Genomic DNA, 22,645 nt, shown 5'->3' with positions numbered 1-22,645 from the left:
TCCGAATACGGAGTGAGTCTCTTTAGTAAGATAATTGATAGAATCTTATACGCTGTACTAATAAGCGATATGCCTCTGTAGTTTCGGAATTGCTCTTTATTTCCCTTCTTATGTATGGGTATTATAACGCTTCCATTTCATTCTCTAGGCATTTTCTGTTGTTGCCGTACTCTGAGAATAATGTCATACAATTTTTGATGTAAAACGTTTCCTCCTTTTTTTATCAATTCTCCATTTATACCATCATTTCCTGGTGCTTTGTGATCTTTAAGAGATGCTATTGCATCATATCAAAATCACATTCTATAATTATTCAGTCTATAATGTCTAATATAATAGAGCTTAAAGGCCTGGATTGTTCCTTGGTCCATAGGTTGAAGCAAAAAAAACGCCAATCTAGACATAGTTGTAATAAAGTCAATTTTATTTTTTTATTAGTCCACTTGCTGACGCGTTGACAAAGGATACCGAATGGATACCAATGTATCGATTCGCTCCGCGAATATAGGAATTTGATTGAATTTTTTCAATCTGCAAATAATGAAAATGCGAATAAAGGAAGCGCGAATAAGGAGCTTTTTGTACACAGGGTGTAACAAAAAGGCAGGCCTTAAATTAAATCACATATTCTGGGACCAAAAATATTTCGATTGAATCTAAACTTACCTTAGTACAAATGCGCATATAAAAAAATGACAGCGCTTTTAAAGATTTTCTGCCATAAGAATGCCATATGTCCATTTTTAATAAAAAATCTCGATAGTTGTCAATATATTATAGGAAAAAAAAGATTTTCATTTTGTAAATTCATAGAGCTATAACTTTTTTATGTGCATATTTGTACCAAGGTAAATTAGGTTCAATCGCACTATTTTTGGTCCCAGAATATGTAATTTAATTTGAGACCTACCTTTTTGTTACACCCTGTATATTTGTTAGAAGAGGATAAGTACTCAACAATGTATCTTCCAGTATAATATAATTCACCATCATATGGCCAAGAATTCCATGAAGTCATTTCTTGATTTGGAAATATGTAGTCCCCATCTAAATCCAAGAGAAAATTTATGGCAAAGACTGAACGTGTTAGTATCAAGCCGGACCTCAAGTTACCAGTCAGAACTTATAGAAAACTTTATTCAAAACTGGTTTGAAGTCACTACACCGAAAGGTTTAGCTCGTATCATATAACCCTTGGCCTCGCAAAATTGAGTCTGCTAAAAAACAAAAGTTATCCCATCTAATAGTTGTTTTTTTTAATATAACCTGTTATTGACTTTTTAAATAAAGTGCGTCCATAAAGTAACGCATAAATTCATTATTATCTAAATAAACAAGATTATTAGAAATTCCCGAAACAGGTCGATTTTTTATTTTAATTTATGATTCTTTGACATATCTATTATACTCGTGACGTCATCCGTCTGGACGTGTTGACGCAATCGATGATTTTTTTAAATGAGAATAAGGGTCGTGTGCTAACTCAAAGGTAATTCAGTTATCTATTCAGTATTATAAACATTAACATAATAGACGGGGTCGTGAATTGTAAGATTTTGAATTCCCTCTTGTCTTTTTCGTGTCAGCATCCATCTGGCTTGCAAATTGTAGAGGCCATAGTGGTGTTACCAAGGAAATGAACCAAAAAGTTTTTATTTAAAAATATTTTAGTAATATTTTTAATATTGTTCAATATTATTAATGTTGCTATTAGGATGAAAACTTTACCTTACATTTCAGTTGCTAGATGACGCTAGTCACCTACTCCATACACGTCATCGTCAGTTGCAATGTGGGGATAAGCTTTCATGGTTGGTCACTTCGAGTAGAGAGCAGCAGGCCTGCGTCTCTCCGAGGATGACTCCAACAAGAGTCGAAAATCGTCGATTCAGCAGCTGCGCTCCATATTCTAAGAAAAAAATAAGATTGTTTTGCCTTCCCATTGCAACTGAATAAAAATGGAATTTTTATTTTATTTTTATATTGGTCTTTACTCCTTTGAGTACCTAGGTCCATTTTCTGTTGGAATTTACCAGCTGAACAGACGGGGTCGTGAATTGTAAGTTTTTGAATTCCCTCTTGTCTTCTTTGTTTCAGCATCCATCTGGCTTGCAAATTATAGAAGCCATGGAGGTGTTACCAGGGAAATGGACCAAAAAGTTTTCATTTAAAAATCTTTTAGTAATATTTTTAATATTTTTCAATATTATTAATGTTGCTATTAAGATGAAAACTTTACCTTGCCTTTCAGTTGCCCAGATGACGCTAGTCACCTACTCCATATACGTCAGTTGCAATGTGGGGATAAGCTTTCATGGTTTGTCACTTCGAGTAGAGAGCAGCAGGCCTCCTCTCCGAGGATGACTCCAACAAGAGTCGAAAATCGTCGATTCAGTTTGCTGGTCTGCGCTCCCTATTCTAAGAGAAAAATAAGATTGTTTTGCCTTCGCATTACAACTGAATAAAAATTGAAATTTTATTTCATTAACATAATTTTTTATATAGGGTGTCCAAAAAAATTGTTTTAAATACATTAAGTGAGACAAAAAGAAGAATGTGCGTAATGTATTTAATTCAAAATAGATATTACTGCTGTGAAAAAACAGAAATAAAATGTTTATTTGACAAATAAACATTATTTTAGCTTAAATGCAATGTTCAAGCTGCCACCTACCAGCTTATTGGCAGTTTGAAACTTTAATGGAAGTGAAACGCAATGTTTATTTGTTAAATAAACATTTAATTTCTGTTTCCTGACAGCAGTAAATGTATCTTGAATTAAATAAATTACACACATTCTTCTTTTTGAGTCAATTTAATTAAAAATCAATTTTTAGACACCAAGTGCAAATAATTATAATAATATTTACATCACTGAATAGAGAATTGAATTACCTTTCAAATGAGCTAGCACACTTATGTAAATTATATTATGTAAAATCATGAATTGGCGATGTAAAATTACAATGACGACCTCTCATGAATTTCGGCGAAACTAAAATTAAGGGTACTTTTCTTTTTATTGGCCTGGTATAATAGGGTTTTTAATGTCAAATCGTTGTTTGAATCGTTGTCAGTAGTTTCGAAAATCAATATAATTAATAAATTTTAATACAAAAGGTTTAATTAAAAGCTTACAAACCTTTTATCAAAAGTGTTCTTATGTGTGTACACGACCCAATCTCATTTAAAAAAATCACCGAATTCGTCATATCGCCCAGATGGATGACGTCACCATAGGCGTAACCAGGGGGTGGTTTTGGGGGTTATAACCCCCCCTTTGGATGTATTTTGAGCTCTATACGCTTAACACCATTACTATTCAATACCTCCCAGAGACCATCAAGTAGTTGCAACCCCCTCCCCCTTAGGATCATCCTGGTTACACCTCTGGACGTCACTAGTATGATTTATATGCCAAAAAATTCTGAAGTAAAATCAAAAATAGATTTTGTTTTGGGAATTTCTAATAATGTTGCTTATTTAGCTAATAATGAATTAATGCGTTACTTTATGGACGCACTGTATATTTACTAATAGCTAACAGCTATTATTTTATTTATTTTACATTTTTTAACATTTTATTTCACATTTATTTTTTACACATTTTTAGAGTCCTCTTAGCCCTTACACGCCCAAGGGTGGGTAAAAAATGTCCACCTAATGCGTTTTCCCTTGTAACATATTTATTACGTGCTCAAATTTTTTTTCAAAATTATTTATTGTTAAAAAGACAGCCCATTATCGAATGTTAATTTGGTTCTACCAATATTTTTGAAAATAAAAGCAGCATCTTGAGTTAAATATGGATGGGCATAAAAAGTACACCCTTGGCAAAACTTGTTACTAAAGGTTTCTATATAATTTCTCGTTGGTAGGAAGATATTCCATATAATTATCGATGTATAATTACATAATCTACATAATTATCCGCCAATGAGGAGGCTGAAAGAAAGAATATGGAAAAAATCGACAAATCTGAATTACTGGTATGTTAATTTTGATGTACATTGTAATTTTGTTGTAAGGTTTGTAAATTATTTATATTAATATTTTAGAAGATGCTGTGTTTATTAAACATAAGATTCTTAAGTTTAATCCATTTTCAACAACTCTCAATAAATATATTAGCTATTTTCGAGGTGGACATTTTTTACCCACCCTTGGGAGTACATGGAACCTAAAAAATGTTGGGCGTTTAAGGGTTAAAAGAGACGTTAAGTTAAGTAGTAGAACATGAAACGATTCAATCAAATTATAAATAATATTATAAATAATATTATAAATAATTTCTAAATAACAATGAAAAAGATAAAATCTGCTAACACTAAATTTTTTGTAAAGTTTCCAGAATTTTTGCCATGTAATTTGTTTTCAGTATTAGAATAAAAAAAATTATTGCTATATTCTAAATTTTGGTGGAAGTTCTTCCACCATTTTCATAATAACACATACAATTGAAAATTTGGTGTCGTTGTATTTGTGTGTGTGTGATCACAAAGAGGGAAAGTATGTACATAATATATCATACATAAAAATTAATACACATCACATAACATTTTATGGATGATATGCCCGGTTGCACCAACAGATCTTAAGCTTAAGTCGAGAATATCATAAGAATTAATATAATATAATTATAATATATTACAATAAGAATACCATAATATAATAATAGATATAATTGATAATAAGGTGAGAATCTAAAATTATGGTGCAACGTAAGTGATACTCAAGGAGGCCCTATCTATAAGTAGAGCTTAGCTAAGCTGGAGCTTAAGATCTGTTGGTGCAACCAGGCATTACTTACTTACTTACTTAAGCCATCCTCTTGTACCTTACGGTGTCGAGGATGGATGATTTAATAAAACAGTAAAGATTACCCCCGTTAATATAGGCAAAATGCCCTCACTCGCAATTTTTTTATTTTTCTTTACGGTTTATGTGATTAAAAAATAATAAAAAAAAACTTATACAGAAGTAAAAACTTCAAGTTGTATAGTAAAAAATAATAAGCTTTAGCGCAACATTAAACCTCCACCCCTTCCCCCTCCCCTACCAAGAAAAACATCATTTTTTGTTTTGTTTTTAATTCTTGTTTTAGATGGGATGCAATCAATTTAAAAATTTCAAAAAATTCACACGTAGGATTGGCGATGTAAGTCAGAATGACTACCTCTCGTGGATTTCGGCGAAACTCAAATTGAGGGTGTTTTTCTTTTTATTGGCCTGCAAAATGGGGGTTTTTAATGTCAAATGGTTGTTAAAATCGTTGTCAGTATTTTCCAAAATCAATAAAGTGAAAAAGTTAGTAGTTCCATCGATTAATCTATCAGCATCAGTAGAATTAAAAGAACGTGTTCGTCCTAAATTTACTCCAAATATTCTGCAACACAACACACACATAAGAACACTTTTGATAAAAGGTTTGTAAGCTTTTAATTAAATCTTTTGTGTTAAAATTTATTAATTATATTGATTTTCGAAAATACTGACAACGATTTTAACATCCATTTGACATTAAAAACCCCATTATACCAGGCCAATATAAAGAAAAGCACCGAAATCCATTTTAGATTCGACGAAATCCATGAGAGGTCGTCATTGTGACTTTACATCGCCAATTCATGCTTTTACATAATATAATTTACATAAATTGCCTTTTCCTTTCATTCCTTTTATTTGCACTATACTGTATATTGTTATTACTAATCTCAGCTTATCACATCCAGCTTCATTTCTAGTTCCACAGCCTAATACTTCATGTACGAGTTATATCCCCTCTTGGATTGGTCGAGATGTACATTAAAATCTTCTCTTTATATTGCTCTTTCCTCTTATGCAATATCACACAGTATATATCTAAATTGAATATATGTAGAAAGCTTTTTCCCATTCTCTCCAGACCTTCTTAAGAAGCATAATATCAAAACATACTAATATATGCTAATATATTTTAATTTATATTTCAGATGACCTTCAGCGTTCATTCCAAATAACTACAATCCATCATGACAAGCCAGAAGAAAGCAACATACACCGAATGGCAACAACAATGACGAGCAACAGTACGATAGAACTAAACAACGTTACGCTAACACATACTGAACGCCAAAAGAGACTTCTGCCATATGTAAACTTTTACCAATCTGGAAACCAAAATCAAGTTACCTATGAGAAATATCCCCCAACTGTCCCGAAAAAAGTTTACCCCGTGTACAACGAACAAAACTCGGATATCGTATACCACCATAACCTGAAGTTAACTCCTTTTTCTGTCAATAATGCAATTCCAGGTCCTTTTAAACCGATGATGTCTGCCCCGTCGAGAGTTAAAGTTCAGTACGTTCCATTACCTCAACACAAAGTTCCAAACTTTAGCGAAATTTACGATAAATTGGCTCAATTGAAACTATCGCAAAGCTACAGACGACCCGCCTACTTTCAAATTAAACGTCCCTCTAGCCATCAATCGTTTTTACTAAAGCCACAAGTTTATAACGAGCATAAACTTATACAACCGTCTAAAACCACAATAGAAACCTACACTGCTACAAATATAGATATACCAACTGGACCCGGCGATACATACCAATATAATACTCAAAAGAATTTTCAGCAGAACAAACCCTATATAAATTCACAAATAGCTGTAGAAATACCTTATTCTAGTATACCTCAAGAAAACTATAAAAGAAAGCCATATCAAGAATTCCAGAAGCCATTTATAATTGTACCAGCAAGCCCTCCAGACAACAGAAATAAACAAGTTGTCATTATTGAACAAAGAAAACCTATTTTAAGTAAAAATCCAGATTCCTACGAACCAAGTCAGTACGAAAACCAATATCAATTAAACACTCCTCAATATGAGGAGTATGAACCTTTTCCGAAATACGAACAAGAACCAATATACGAAGATATTCCACGATATGAACAAATACAATATAAAGAAGCTGAAACATACGTAGTAACTCCAAAGTACGAGGAACCTCCCAAATATATAGAAGTCCCAAAATATGAAGAACCCCCCAAATATGTAGAAGCCCCAAAATATGAAGAACCCCCCAAATATGTAGAAGCCCCAAAATATGAAGAACCCCCCAAATATGTAGAAGCTCCAAAATACAAAGAAAGGTCCAAATATATAGAATCTTCAAAATATATCGAAAATCCAAAAGATATTGATATTCCAAAATACGAAGCAGTTCCAAAATACATAGAAACTCCAAAATATGTCGAAGCTCCAAAGTACGAAAAACCCCCCAAGAATTCTGTAAACTTAGCTATTATTTTAAAACATCTCCAAGCAACAAATACTCTACCAAAAACTCTTACCCCTGACAATATTGACAACAGTATAAAAACTTTAGTTAAAATTTTAAACGCTTTGAAGAAGCAGTCGAAACTATCTAAACCCATTGTGGTACAAGAGCAAGTAGCTCCTGAGTATATCGACGATATCGAAAATGATGGTGGTTTAAGCATCAATGAGATTTATCCAGAAGATACTGATGAAGGTGGTACTCCAGGAAAACCAGGCGTTGATTACCCAGCTTTGTCCAGTATTCCACAAACAAGCTTTAATTGCAAGACTCAACGATACAAGGGATTTTTTGGAGATCCTGATACACACTGCCAGGTAAGTCGTTTTTTATTAGTCTTTTATTTGGATATTAGTACTATAATAGACCAGGGTAATAATAAAAAATTATATTCTGTTCGTGATACTTTAGCAGCCAGGGTAGTGAAGCGTGTTTTTTGACAGGTTTTAACTACAAGAACAAATTGTAACTATTTCCTGCGTAGGATCTGGTGGCTTTATTATTTATAAACAATTTAGTGTCAAAAAACGGCCTTTTTCCTTGTTTTCAAATCAATAGAAAACAGTGATACTTATGGTTTTTTTAGTACACCCATCTTCGAGAGCATGGGAAAAGCTTTAAAATGGCATATTACAAAGTTTGGTTTACTCATTTATTGTTAATATAATTGCGAAGAAAGGTCGAAATTGCAAAAAATTAATTTCGCAATAACTATTGTAAGAGTTAGTGCACGGCTTTGAAATTTTTGTCAAATAAGGGTTCTTTGGTGATTAATATGTGACAAGAATTCAAAGCGATTTATTCAATTGTTTAAATTATATTCAAATTGTTTATCTCAGAGAGCGTTTTTTGCAATAACGCAAGTCAGAAATAAATTATGTTAGAACCATCCTACAGGTGTCAAATTAAAGTACATGAGGTAAATTTTTAAATTGGTTTAAAAAAAATAAATAAAAAGTTAATTGATTAGTATTAAATACTTATGCAAAAGTATCGTCAATTTTTGCTTATAAACTTTTTGAATAAATTTTTTCACAAAAATTTCATTTTTACCGTGTTTTAGGTGTATAACTACCAAATAATGTTTTGTATATGTTACAGTTCAAGTTGATTATCCAGTTGGAGTTGACTTTTCCTAGTTCGAGTCGACTCAAACGACTGGTTTTAATACAAGTTGATTATAAATATAAAATGAAGATTTTTATTCAACATTTACTAGTAAAAGTAGACTCCAACTAGTTAAAGTATACTCTTCCCAATGCCATTTAGTAAAAGTTGATTCACACAAACAACCGATTCTAGAAATTAAATGTTACTGTACATTATGTTCAAATCGTGATATTTATAGTCCAGCCTGTATCGTCGCCCCCGTTAGCTAAATTATTCCAGTTCGATTTTTTTGCACAAACTTACTCAAAAAGAGGTCCTTATAACGAATCCACAGGGTGTCAGGTGGTACCGTAATCGAAAAATTGTTTAAACAATTTTAAACAAATTCACAAAAAGAAATTCACTTCGGACATTTTTTTACATCATTAATTTGGGTCATTCGGAGCCAAAGAGGTCTTTTGTGATTTTTCTGTAAAATTTATTGTTCTCGAGTTATACGCGATTTAAAATTTGAAAATGACCATTTTTAAGGCTTAATAACTCAGTTAAAAATTCTTATTATGAAAGTCAGAAAATCACCAAATCACATTTTAAGGACCCCCCTACAAGGTACTGAAGAAATATTTGTCATTATTGTATTACTAAGCTGTTATTTTTAATTATTAACAATGAGCGCTAAGAGCGTATTTAGGTGGATGTCAATGTGAGTGAGACTGAGATGCACCATTGGACGGTCGGAATGGAGGATCTTACTCGCACTCACATTGACGGCCGCCTCAATACGCTTTTAGCGCTCATTGTTGATAATTAAAAATATCAGCTTAGTAATAAAATAATGACAAAAATTTCTTCAGGATCTTGTAGGGGGGCTTTAAACTTTGATTAGGTGACTTTCTGACTTTCATAATATTAGTTTTTAATCGAGTTATTAAACCTTGAAAATGGTCAATGGTCAAAAATTTTGCATTTTTCAAATCTTAAATCGCGTATAACTCGAAAACTATCAATTTTAGAGAAAAATCACAAGAGACCTTTTTTGCTCCGAATGACCAAAATAATCTAAAAAAATTTGTCCGGAATGAAATACTTAGTTATTTATAAAACAGTTCGTGAAGTATGCTTTTTGTGCACACACGCGATGTTTAGAGCCGAGTGCTATACATCGCCTAAGTGCGCAAAACGTACTTCACGCACAGTTTCATACAATATTTCATCTACCAAAAAACAAATAAAAAAACTGCAGTCCTTCATCACTGGAATACATTCCTATTTTACATTTTTTTAGAACTTTGACATTTAAAAATTCAAACTTCTGTCAAACCACAAAACTGTCAACACTTTTTTTGTAATTTATTGCTCACATGGCATCACCATGACAAGGCGAAAGTTAAGGATATTTGATTATATGAAAGTGTGCTAAAAAACAGTGCAAAAAAGTAAATCCCATTTAACATACATTATTACTTCAGGCACACTTTAAACCCTTCATGTATACTGCTATCTATATTTACAATTTTCACACAATAAAAACTTATATAAATATGAGGTAGAGTAGATAAGAATTATTTTTGTGAATTTGGTTAACAAAAATTGGTTAAACAATTTTTCGACCGCGGTACCGCCTGACACTGTGTATTTGTTATAAGGATGTATTTGTTTGAGTAAGTTTGTGCAAAAAAATCGAATCAGAATAATTTACCTAACGGGGGACGTTACATCCTGGACTAAAAAGTAGTTGAAACGGTCAAAACAAAGAGACGCACAATCATCAAAAATGCAGGTGAGATTATACTCGTATAAATTGTATAATCTACTTTTACTCACAAGGGTTAGGAAGAGTTAGGAAGAGGCCCCGCCTCAATACGCTCCTAGCGCTCATTGTTAATAATTAAAAATAACAGTTTAGTAATACAATAATGACAAAGATTTCTTCAGTATCTTGTAGGGGGGTCGTTAAAATTTGATTTGGTGACTTTCTGACTTTCATAATAATAATTTTTAACTGAGTTATTAAGCCTTGAAAATGGTCATTTTCGCATTTTTCAAATTTTAAATCGCGTATAACTCGAGAACAATAAATTTTACAGAAAAATCACAAAAGACCTCTTTTCATCCGAATGACCCAAATAATGTAAAAAAAATGTCCGAAGTGAATTTTTTTTGTGAATTTGTTTTAAAAAAATTGTTTAAACAATTTTTCGATTACGGTACCACCTGGCACCCTGTGGATTCGTTATAAGGACCTCTTTTTGAGTAAGTTTGTGCAAAAGAATCGAACTGGAATAATTTACCTAACGGGGGCGACGATACAGCCTGGACTATAATTATCACGATTTGAACATAATATACAGTAACATTTAATTTCTAGAATCGGTTGTTTGTGTGAATCAACTTTTACTAAACCGCATAGGGAAGAGTATATTTTAACTAGTTGGAGTCTACTTTTACTAGTAAATGTTGAATATAAATCTTCATTTTATATTTATAATCAACTTTTACTAAAACCAGCCGTTTGAGTCGACTCGAACTAGGAAAAGTCAAGTCCAACTGGATAATCAACTTGAACTGTAACGTATATAATAATTGATAAAAAATTGTAATAAATAAGTTTGTATATAATTTATTATATAAATAAATAAAATAAAAGTTTATAAGGAAAAATTAACGATACTTTTGCGTACCTACTTATTTATTACTAATAAATGTATTTTCTATTCACTTTATTTAAACCAGTGTGAAAATTTAGCTCATGTTTTTCATTTGATGTCCGTACAATGGTTCTAGTATAATTTTTTTCCAAATTATGTTATTGCAAAGAAAAGCTCTCTGGGATAAAAAATTTGAATAAAATTTAAACAATTCAATGAATCGCTTTGAAATTTTTGTCACATATTAAGCGCCAAAGGATCCTCATTTGACGAAAATATCAAAGCTGCACACTAATTTTTACAATTTCGACTTTTTTCGCTATAATATTTACAATAAATGAGTATACCAAACTTTGTAATACGTCATTTTAAAGCTTTTTCCATACTATCGAAGATGTGTGTACTAAAATACATAAGTTTCACTGTTTTCGATTGATTTGAAAAAGAAAGGAAAAAGACCGTTTTTGACACTAAATTGTTTATAAATAAAAATAGCCGCCAGATCCTACGCAGGAAATAGTTACAATTTGTTCTCATAGGTATTACCTGTCGAAAAAACGCTTCAGTACCCTGGCTGCTGAAGTGTCTTGGAAAAACCTTATTACCCTGGACTATAATGTAGGTGTCTCATGTTTAACTTCAAGTTTCTAGGGCCGTTTCTCTGCCGTTTTCTTCCGGCATCCTCTCAACATGATCTTTTCAAAATAGTCTAGGGCTGTTTCGTTCCAATCAAAGTGTACGGAGTTTCAAACTCAGAGTGTATTTTTTATTTCAAATTCAATTTGAAACTTGCTTTTGCCTCGATAGTGACGGGAATTTGTTATAAACAATTTAATTGCTTAAATTATTATTATTCACAAACTAACAAATATAACCGGGATGACACCGGAAATATAAATTTGGTCTTTGCCAAACGCGTCGAATAATATATCGCTTGTACTATTTCGACGACAATAAAACAGTACAATCTGGTCTAATGACGGAGGAGTTGTTTTTAGAAAGTCTCTAGGACAGACAGACATGGATACATTTAGCTTTTTACATTTTTTAAAAATGTGTGAAAACAATATATTGTTTTGGCTCTCGTGTAAAATTTTAATATTTTGGGTTGCTACGGTTTAGAACGGAATGTGTGATGTATAGTTAATAACTAGTGATTTTACTACCAAAGAGGACCTTTTATACCACTACTCCTAAAGAAGAGAAACTCCAAGAAATGTGAAGACCATACGATTAATAGCCCGATGAATCATATTCTGAAGCTTTTCTTGCGAATAATACACAATAGAGTAATAGAGTATACAAAAAACTATACGAACACACTGGTCAAACTTAATTTGATTTTAAGAATGGCTTCGGAAAAAGAGAAGCACTTTTTTCAATACGTGTGCTAGTTGAAAGATGTAGAGATCCATTTTAAACCCATCCAACTTTTTGAACATAGAAATAACACTATAATAAAAAGTATTATAGAAGGAAAACGATGCATTTAATTTCTGCTGGATAAGGAGTTAAATGTACTTCATATTTTTTTTTTAATTTCATTAGTCATCAATTTTTTTTGCAGCATATCTCGCCTACTTTTAATGGAATCGACATTTAGTATTGCTCATTTTAAAGGCCTTTTCAATCACTACAAGAGGTATTAGTAGCAGTATACAACTAAAATCGACCGTTTCTCTTTTATTTCAAGTTGAATACACCTATTTCAGCATGCACCAAAAAAAAACAAACTCTTCTTACCTACCATATCCCTTTTTGTAATATAAGTGGAAGATATATCAACGAACGAATCTCTTTGTTTTTTATAAGCTAAAAAATGCAAAATTAGATGCAAAATTTTTAAGGTATTCGCAAAAAACCGCCCGAAAAGGTGTCATTTCTCAATGAAAACGGCCAATTTTCAACCACGAATAACTCAAAAATTATTGAGTTTTCAAAAAAAAATTATTATATACAGGGTGTTTCATTAATAATTGTCCATATAGTAACTGGAGAAACATTAAAACAAAATACGAAGATTTAACCTAAAACACTTAAATAAAATGTGGTCCCTTACTGAGTTACAGGGTGTTTTATCTAAAAATTTAACAAATATTTTTGCCCAGCATTTTAAAACTATTCGACGTATCTTTTCATACTTGGCAGAAAGTGCGACTACTATACAGCTTACTAAATTATGATAAACAAACGTTTCTAGCGACTACCAGAGGCGTACGACAGGGGATAGTGAATGGTTGACCCTTCTCAAATTGTACGCCACTGGAGGAATTACTATTTTAGTGCTCTTTTTAGATTCTCCAATACTTTCTATGTAAGTAATATACTCTTCATTGGTAACGATAAAGTTATTAGTTTTCGAGATATTTGAAATTAAATATGAAACGGCACAGTTATTTTGATTAATTTATGATATGATTCATATGATTAAAATTTAAAAATTATTTTTGTACCTAGAACTTTAAAACTATTTGGCGTATCCTTATTATACTTGGCAGAAAGTGTATGTACTGTACACTCTACTAAATTAAGATAAATAAACGTTTCTAGCTACTATCAGAGGCGTATGATAGGGGATAGTGGCTGGTTGACCCTTCCCAAATTCTATGCCACTGACGAAATTGCTATTTTAGTGTAATTTTTTGATTTTTCAGTACTTTTTATTTAAATAATATATTCTTCATTCGGAACGATAAAATGATTAGTTTTCGAGATATTTGAAATTAAAAATGAAGCAACATAATACATTAATCAAAATAACCGTGTCGTTTCATTTTTCACTTCAAAGATCTCGAAAACTAATGACTTTAGCGTTACGAATGAAGAGCATATTATTTTCAAAAAAAAAGTATTGGAGAATCCAATAATTGAACTAAAATAGCAATTCCGCCAGTGGCGTAGAATTTGGAAATGGTCAACCATTTACTTTCCCCCGTTGTACTGGTAATAGCCAGAAACGTTTGTTTAACATGATTTAGTAGTTTGTACAGTACCTATACTTCCTGCCAAGTATGAAAAGGATACGTCGAATAGTTTTAAAATTCTGAGCAAAAATAATTTTTCAATTTTTAAATAAAACACCCTGTAACTCAGTAAGGAACCACATTTTATTTAAGAGTTTTAGGTTAAATCTTCGTATTTTGCGCTAAGGTTTCTCCAGTTACTATATGGACAATTATTAATGAAACACCCTGTATATAATCAGTTTTTGCTTAGAATTAGGTTCTCTAGCCAGTTCCGTGGTTATTTTAACCAAAAAATTTTAGACCCCCTAGAAGGGGTGGTAACCACCCCTAAGATAAAAGCGCACATTAACATAGGGTAGACTTTGTTTCTTGAGCTACTCTCTACTTATTGTGATAATATCAAGTAAATTGATATAGCAGGATGGAATTCGGAGCCAAATAACCTCATTGACTGCCCTATTAATAAAAAACTTCTACATGACAATTAACAACTCTCAGACACATAGTGTACACTGAACTTAAAACTATACTAAACCGTACTTACAGTTTAAATTTTAATATCTACTTTTTCCAACAAAAACGACACGGATGGAAGGGTCCATTACTTCTTACTTACTTCCGTTAAAGGTGAGTCCGTGATACAAAAATGTAAACATAACCTTTTTACATTAGTTGTTAATAAATTCCTTTCAAACTATACTATGGTGAAGGAGTTAGTCAACCAATGGGTTTGCTCTTATACTCCAGGTCGATTTCAGGATATAATTCAGGAATTTTTGAAACCTGTCAGGTGTTGTAAAGGACGATGCCAGGAATAACCTCTACTAAAATGTGACCAAAAATATTGTTAGCTTTTTTTTCTATTGCGATTTTCATTTGTTAAATTTGCAATTTTTAAAGATTTTTAAGTTTGCAGCTTAGGATATTGATTTTAGAGAAAAACTTTTTAAGCGAAAGTTGTAGTAAATTAAAAAACCTACAATGTGAGCTACATATGGTTAGTTTAATTTCGTTTATTGGTTATTGCAAAACAGCCTGCGAGAGGTCCAAAATGGTCGTTTTTTACAATTGCGTTATTTATTGTACAAATAATTTTTTTATTTTTTAAAGCTTTAAAATGAAGATCTTTTAATTCCAAACATAAAAAAAATTGTAAGGCCGGATTAACCTTTAACTACACGCGCTGGCGTACTTTGTCCGCCAGATATAAGAATTCTACTGGAAATATATTTAAAAATTTAATTTTTGACCTTGCTTATTTTTCTAACCTATCACTGGAATGTGCTTTACAATTTGGTTTTAGTTTCGTTATAATCGGCGTTCTGGAAAGATCGTAATTTACATTTTATTTTTTGTTGTTTCCGGTGGTGGACAATATACCCCAGGATTATATTACTATAAGTCGTAATATAAGTACATATTTTAATTGTTTTTTAGTCATTATGGCAAAAAATATATTTTTCTTTGTAAACAATACTTTTTCTCCTGTAAAAAATCACATTTAAAATTTTTTTTTATTAGTAATTTTATTTATCATGGAATCCAGTTATTCCATGATTCCAGTTATAAATCCCAATTGGCTTACTGAAAAGGAACTCCAAGTATTCATTGATGCCGAATAAGGTTTATAATAACCAACTACATAAGTGTACTTTTTCAAAAAAAAATTAAACCAATCCGCTGTTTTTAAGTGTATTTTCTTGTGGCGTACAAAGTACGCCACGCGTGTAGTTATGTTATAACTTGATGCGCGGGTAGTTAAGGGTTAACGGAATGGTTGCTTAGATATTATAAATTGTTTATCCTAAGAGGTCAAATGTCAAAGGCTATAACTTCTTGAAAAAAAATCGTAGAGAGTTGGTGAAACATCCAATCTCATTCTAAAGAGTTGTATTTTCATATTCTGATGTAAATAGATGCGTAAAACATTTTTAAACCTCTGATTTTTGGGTTTGAAAATAAGGGGACAAATTTCGTTATAAACATTTAGAGCTGAAGCGGCCCTGTAAATCCTATGAGTTTTTAACTTACAGATTATTGTTGCTGAAGACGAAACGACGATATATAAAAAAATAAAAATTTCCTACGGCCAACTGAAGCCGAGATATTTTTTTTTTTTTTCTTAAATCGTAGTGCCTTTATTTATAACAATTAAGAAATTATTTTACACTCATTGACTAAAGAAAGACTTATATTATCTTAAAATAAAAATTATTATAAAATATAGTTACATTTAATTATTAAAAATTATTTTTAAAATCGGTGCTTTTGCGAGCGGCCGAATTTTGCAAATCGCCCGGCTCGCTTCAAATCCGCGCGCTCGGAAAATTTTCGTAACTTATATTAAATTTTGACCGAAAACAATTTAATCATATTACCATTATAATATACAGTCTATTTACCACTGTATTTGTTTTTCTTAATAAACTTTTATATGTGGAATCTCATTTCTGAAGAAATAATATTACAAAAATGATACATAGTATATATGAAATATATAACTATATTTTTAATTTTTTCATTGTTATATAAATATAATAATAATAATGTTACTTCTTATTATACAATATAAAACTTTTTCTTCTAATAGTGACTATCCGTTTTGGATGTTGGCGACCATCATGGCAATATGTACTTGCACACTAAATCGGTACTGCTGCTCTAAAAAAATTGTAGTTGTTGTGTTGAACGACGTACGTATATTTTCTAGCAAGGTAATCCTTCTCCTTCCTGGTTCTCAGTTTCCAAATGGGTTTGCCAAATTGCCATGATGGTCGCCAACATCCAAAACGGATAGTCACTACAAGAAGAACAAGTTTTATATTGTATAATAAGAAGTAACATTATTATTATTATATTTTTATAACAATGAAAAAATTAAAAATATAGTTATATTTCATATAGTACATATATTATGTATCATTTTTATAATATTATTTCTTCAGAAATGAGATTTCACATATAAAAGTTTATCATGAAAAATAAATATAGTGGTAAATAGACTGTATATTATAATGGTAATATTATTAAATTGTTTTCGGTCAAAATTTAATACAAGTTACGTAAAAATTTTCCGAGCGCGCGGATTTGAAGCGAGCCGGGCGATTTGCAAAATTCGGCCGCTCGCAAAAGCACCGAATTTAAAAATAATTTTTAATAATTAAATGTAACTATATTTTATAATAATTTTTATTTTAAGATAACATAAGTCTTTCTTTAGTCAATGACTGTAAAATAATTTCTTAATTGTTATAAATAAAGGCACTACGATTTAAGAAAAAAGAAACAATTATCTCGGCTTCAGTTGGTTGTAGAAAATTTGTATTTTTTTTATAAATCTTCGTTTCGTCTTCAGCAATAATAATCTGTAAGTTAGAAACTCATAGGATGTACAAGGCTGCTTCAGCTATAAATGTTTATAACGAAATTTACCCCCTTATTTTCAAACTCAACATTTAGCTCGGCTTCCGTTGGTCGTAGAATTTTTTTATTTTTTTTACAAGTCTTCGTTTCGTCTTCAGCAACAATAATCTGTAAGTTAAAAACTCATAGGATGTACAGGGCCGCTTCAGTTCTAAATGTTTATAACGAAATTTGCCCCCTTATTTTCAAACACAAAAATTAGAGGTTTAAAAATGTTTTAAGCATTTATTTACATCAGAATATGAAAATATAACTCTTTAGAAGGAGATTGGATGTTTCACCAACTCTCTACGGTTTTTTTCAAAAAGTTATAGCCTTTGACATTTGACCTCTTGGGATAAACAATTTATAATATCTAAGCAACAAATTCGTTAATCCGGCCTTACAATTTTTTTTATGTTTGGAATTGAAAGATCTTCATTTTAAAGCTTTAAAAAATAAAAAATAAATTATTTGTACAATAAATAACGCAATTGTAGGGATGCTGCAAAATTAAAAATCTTTAAAAATTGCAAATTTAACAAATGAAAATCGCAATAGAAAACAAGCTCACAATATTTTTGGTCACATTTTAGTAGAAGTTATTCCTGGCATCGTCCTTTACAACACCTGATAGGTTTCAAAAATTCCTAAATTATATCACGTTTTTTCACCCACAGCCTGGGGTATTATGGCGCCGTAAATTCTGCCGTCCTTAGGAAAAACGCCGTATCTGCAGAGAGATCGAATTTGAGTAAAATAGGTTTTTGTTTAAATGTCTAGCCGTTGAAAACTATTTAGAATTTTTTTTGTTTTCTACTTTATATACATAATAAATATCATAGAATTCATATCCATACATAAGATTGGCAAAATATATTTTATTTACTCTAAAAACTCATGTTACTGCGTTCTTTCTTAGTATACTACATAAAAATTAACTTCTTCCTCCTTAGGAAGAATGCAGTACTGTGTTTGCGCTAAGCTTTTTCTTATTTTATAATACAGTAGGCTCTCTCTATAACGAATACGGTTATTACGAGGTTTCTCTTATAACGAGGTACACTAGATGTCCCATAAAATTCCTATTGAACTGAACATTTCTATAACGAGGAAAAATGAAATCGTAAAATATGTATCTTTATTATTCTTTATCTATTTTTAGTGCTGTAATGGCTATAAGTAAATAGCCCAACTACCTACCTGTATACATAAATTCCCAACATCTGTGCGGTTCTCCAGGGTAGTACTTAATTAATACTCCGTGGCGTTACAACCCTTGGTGGGTTTTAGCCGACCCGACAACATGCCTCCACTGTTTTCTGTTAAGGCCGACTCCACTGAAGATATCGAGGGTAGTGCTTTAATAAAAATCCACGCCTACCTATAATAAAGTTCTTCCTGTTCTGTTTATTTATTGGCCGATACTGAATATTGTAAAAAAATTTATAATTTATGATGGCGAAGCGTTATTGTGGAAGAAACAATATTTAGCAACTTATATTGCTCCGAATGGTGTCGCGGAGTGAGGCTGGATGTGTCCATTTTGTCAGTTTGACCCTCTTCCGACTTAGTAAGATCCTTGTCGTTGGACCTGAGAACATTTCGAGTGTCCATGATTCGTATTCGAACAAGTAAGACAAGAATTTCTTATATCTCGTGTGTACAGAGCGTTTCTGACACGAAAAAAATAATATACAGGTGAGTGTTTGATCCCGTAGGGAAATATCACAGACCTGGAGTTGCTGTGAGCTCGGGTGTCTGATCCACGGAGTGGAAATATCACCTGAGTTGCAGAGAAAGTCCACAGAAAGCAATAAACAGCTCGGATGCGTGACTTGCTGCGGCAAGAATACCACTGGAGCGTGTTTATATAATGGTAAGCAATGATAATCAAGAAAAGTATTGTGTGATTCCTTAACTTACGGAAGGAATACCTGGCACAGAAATATATATCGTAAATATAAAACGAAAGGTTAAATTTTATACTGTTTGATCTTTTATATTAAAATGAACAATGCCTGAAAAAGAAGCTGGGCAGGGCATATAGGAGGAGTTTTGGTTAGTTCTGATAAGAACAAGTCAAAACGATTTCTTACATTCGGAAACACGGACCCTAAAAGAGAACAGCATGGAAATATGAAAAGATAAATGCGAGAATAAGTGGAGGTGGTTCCTTAACTTACGGAAGGAAAGACACCTGACCGTATTCTCGAAATCAAACAGTAGATCAAACAGTAGAAGGTGTAAATGTGAAAATAGGCCAAGAGGTTCCTTAACTTACGGAAGGAAGAGCACCTGGGCCGTATTTTCGAAATAGAATTAAACCACAAAGAATGCACAGGTAAAATGGGAAAAATAGCCCTAAGTGTTTGACCTACGGGAGGAATATCACTGGACACTATTTTTCAGCAAGTAAAAAAATATATAAAGTATTGCAACTATAAAATGGCAAATAAATGGGGTATGTTTCTAGCGCGTGGTCTGGCAAGCAGAGATTCCGCTGGAAACAGTACACAAAAATATACAAGTAAATATTATATATCAAGAAATATCAAATATTCAAATAAATGGCAGAGTTTCGTTTCTCTGCAATATACACAAATAGCAATAGGTAAAGAAATAAAAGTCAGATTCTAGGTGGGTAAACAAGTACCGAACCTAGGAGTCTTCGATTACGAGGTACAGCTCGAACTGATTTTTGATGGAAAATCCACCTCCTTTTATATCCATATTTTCCTTTGTTCTAAGGATTATGACGTAGGAGAGTGGATTTTCCAAGTGGTTGGACCAATCGCGTTTCGAACAATTTGTGTGACATGTTCTCTCTACGCTGATTGGTCCGCGACTGAAGCTCGTCCGATCTCAATGGCATCACTATATAATAGAAAGTTAATATTTTAGACAACGATTTAGGTATGTATGCACAATATAATTGTTGTCTGATATAACGAGATCCGCGTATAACGAGGTAATTAGTCTGCCATTTCAGTTCTCGTTATAGAGGGAGTCTACTGTATAATAAATACAATATAACGATGAAAAAGGAGAATAAAAAACATTTTTTATAAAAGTGTGTCATGAAAATGGATAAAAAAAGTGTTGGAAATAATTTTGGAATTAATAAGTTTGCCGCTAAGGGGCGTTTCTTAAATTTTAAAATTAAAAACATTCCAGAAACGATTAATATTTACGATCAAGTTTATTTTTAATTATTAATTATTATACATTGATTTAACTATGTACTTTTATAACACATTTTTTATTTGGAAATTCTACGACGTACGGCGATCAAAATACTTCGTACCAAAATTACTACTTCGAACAAACTTTATAAAATTTGCACTGTTTAAAATGCCTGATGTAACGTAATAATACAATGTCGCATCAACAACAATATTCATACACATAGGAAACTCCGCTATACCTCACATTATTTCTTGATCACCAACTCAAACATATGTGTTTAGATTTTCTATTGATAAAGAAAAAATAGCCTTCTGCAGTATTAACTTTGTTCTATTTTCTATTTGACATATTTAAAAAATTATATCAAACAACCGTTCACGTTGAAAAATGGCAACAAACTAACCTTATTAAAAATTTTACACATGCTGTAAAAATCTGTCAAATGCTTAGGCAGAACGCCGCATCTAGTGCCTGCTTAGGATAAACGCGGCAAGTGATATTTAAATACGGCGTTTTTTCTAAGTATTTTTCAGATGACGCATTTATTCTAAGTATCCATGAACATTTTTGCAGATACGGCATAAAATGCGTTGTGTTTAATGTATTTTGGCTTAACTTACGTCATTTTTAGTAAGCAAATAAGATAGATATGCACATTTGGGTTAGAAAAATGTATAAATCTAATTTTTTCAGATTTTTGCAGATACGGCGTTTTCGCTAAGCACGGCAGAATTATCGCCCGTGTGGCCTCTCGTGGACTGTGGCGAACAAACATTACCGCATTAGGCTTTTATAAGAGTCTTCTTAACGTGCCCTATCAAGTCCCCTTGACGTTGAACATTAACATGGCGAAACTGTCTCTGTCTCGAGCTATTCTAAATAGTTGATCTGCTTTCTGTATGCCTGTCCACTCCCTGATATTCTTCAACCAAGGGGCCTGCTTTCTACCAATTCCTCTGCGTCCTTCGATTTTACCCATCATAAAAATTCGAAAAATATATTGGTTTCCCCTTACTATGTGTCCAAAAAAGGCCATCTTTCTACATTTGATATTATCAAGCAGCTCGTGAGTAGTATTTGCTCTCTTAAGGACTGCCACATTTGTCAGCATCGCCGTCCATGGTATTTTTAGTGTACGTCTGTGCAGCCACATTTCAAAGGCCTCCAAACAATTAATGGTGGATATTTTTAATGTCCATGCTTCGACACCGTATAAGAGGACTGACCAAATGTTACATTTAAGCATACGCTTTCGAAGTTGAAGTTGCAAGTTATCATTACAAAAGAATGACATCATTTTTAAAAATGTGCGGGCTATCTCGATTCTACATTGTATCTCTTTATCTGGATCTAGTTGTTTAGTAATATGGCAACCAAGATATTTAAAACTGGGTACTCTTTGAATCATATGACCATCAACATAATATAACCGTGAATCTTGATGTGCTAAACGGCTAAACGGCTTTTTGGTATTTGGTTTTTGGACAGTTTATGTTTAGGCCAATCTCTCTTCCCATTGTGTCAATAGTATTTAAAAGGCATTGCAATCCATTCATCTCATCACTTAAAATAACTGTATCATCTGCATATGTGATTGTATTTATCAGCGCTTCTTTAACTGAATATAGATTGAATAACAGCGGAGACGGTATACAACCCTGCCTGACACCTCTTTGAATTTTACATACTTCTGTTGATTTACCATTTATGCAAGCTGTCGCTGTTTGACGCCAGTATAATTTTTCTATGATTCGTACGTCTTGATTATCAACTCTTTTATCCTTGAATATTTTAATTAATTTGTGATGCTGTACTCTATCAAAGGCCTTAACATAGTCAATAAATGCCGCAAAGACGTCTTTCCTTTGATCTCGGCATTTCTGCAATAATACGTTTAGTGCAAAGAGTGCGTCCCGGGTTCCTTGTCCATTTCTGAAGCCAAATTGTGTTTCATCCTGGTCTTCTTCACATTTGTCTCTGATTCTACTGTGGATGATACGTAGAA

General features: G+C 32.1%; 1 protein-coding gene across 1 annotated transcript in view; it reads left to right on the top strand.

The window, feature by feature from the left end:
* Window positions 1-22,645, top strand: part of LOC114331257 (titin) — a 534,780-nt gene that overhangs the window by 453,503 nt on the left and 58,632 nt on the right. The window contains exon 2 of the mRNA XM_050658285.1: window positions 5,973-7,642. Coding sequence (XP_050514242.1) covers window positions 5,973-7,642 — 1,670 coding nt within the window. The remainder of the gene's footprint in view (window positions 1-5,972; window positions 7,643-22,645) is intronic.

This window comes from Diabrotica virgifera, chromosome 8 (genome assembly GCF_917563875.1).
Source record: "Diabrotica virgifera virgifera chromosome 8, PGI_DIABVI_V3a".
In the NCBI taxonomy this organism is placed as follows: domain Eukaryota; kingdom Metazoa; phylum Arthropoda; class Insecta; order Coleoptera; family Chrysomelidae; genus Diabrotica; species Diabrotica virgifera.
The sequence above is the reverse complement of the archived record's forward strand: the minus strand, read 5'-3'. Positions and strand labels throughout refer to the sequence as shown.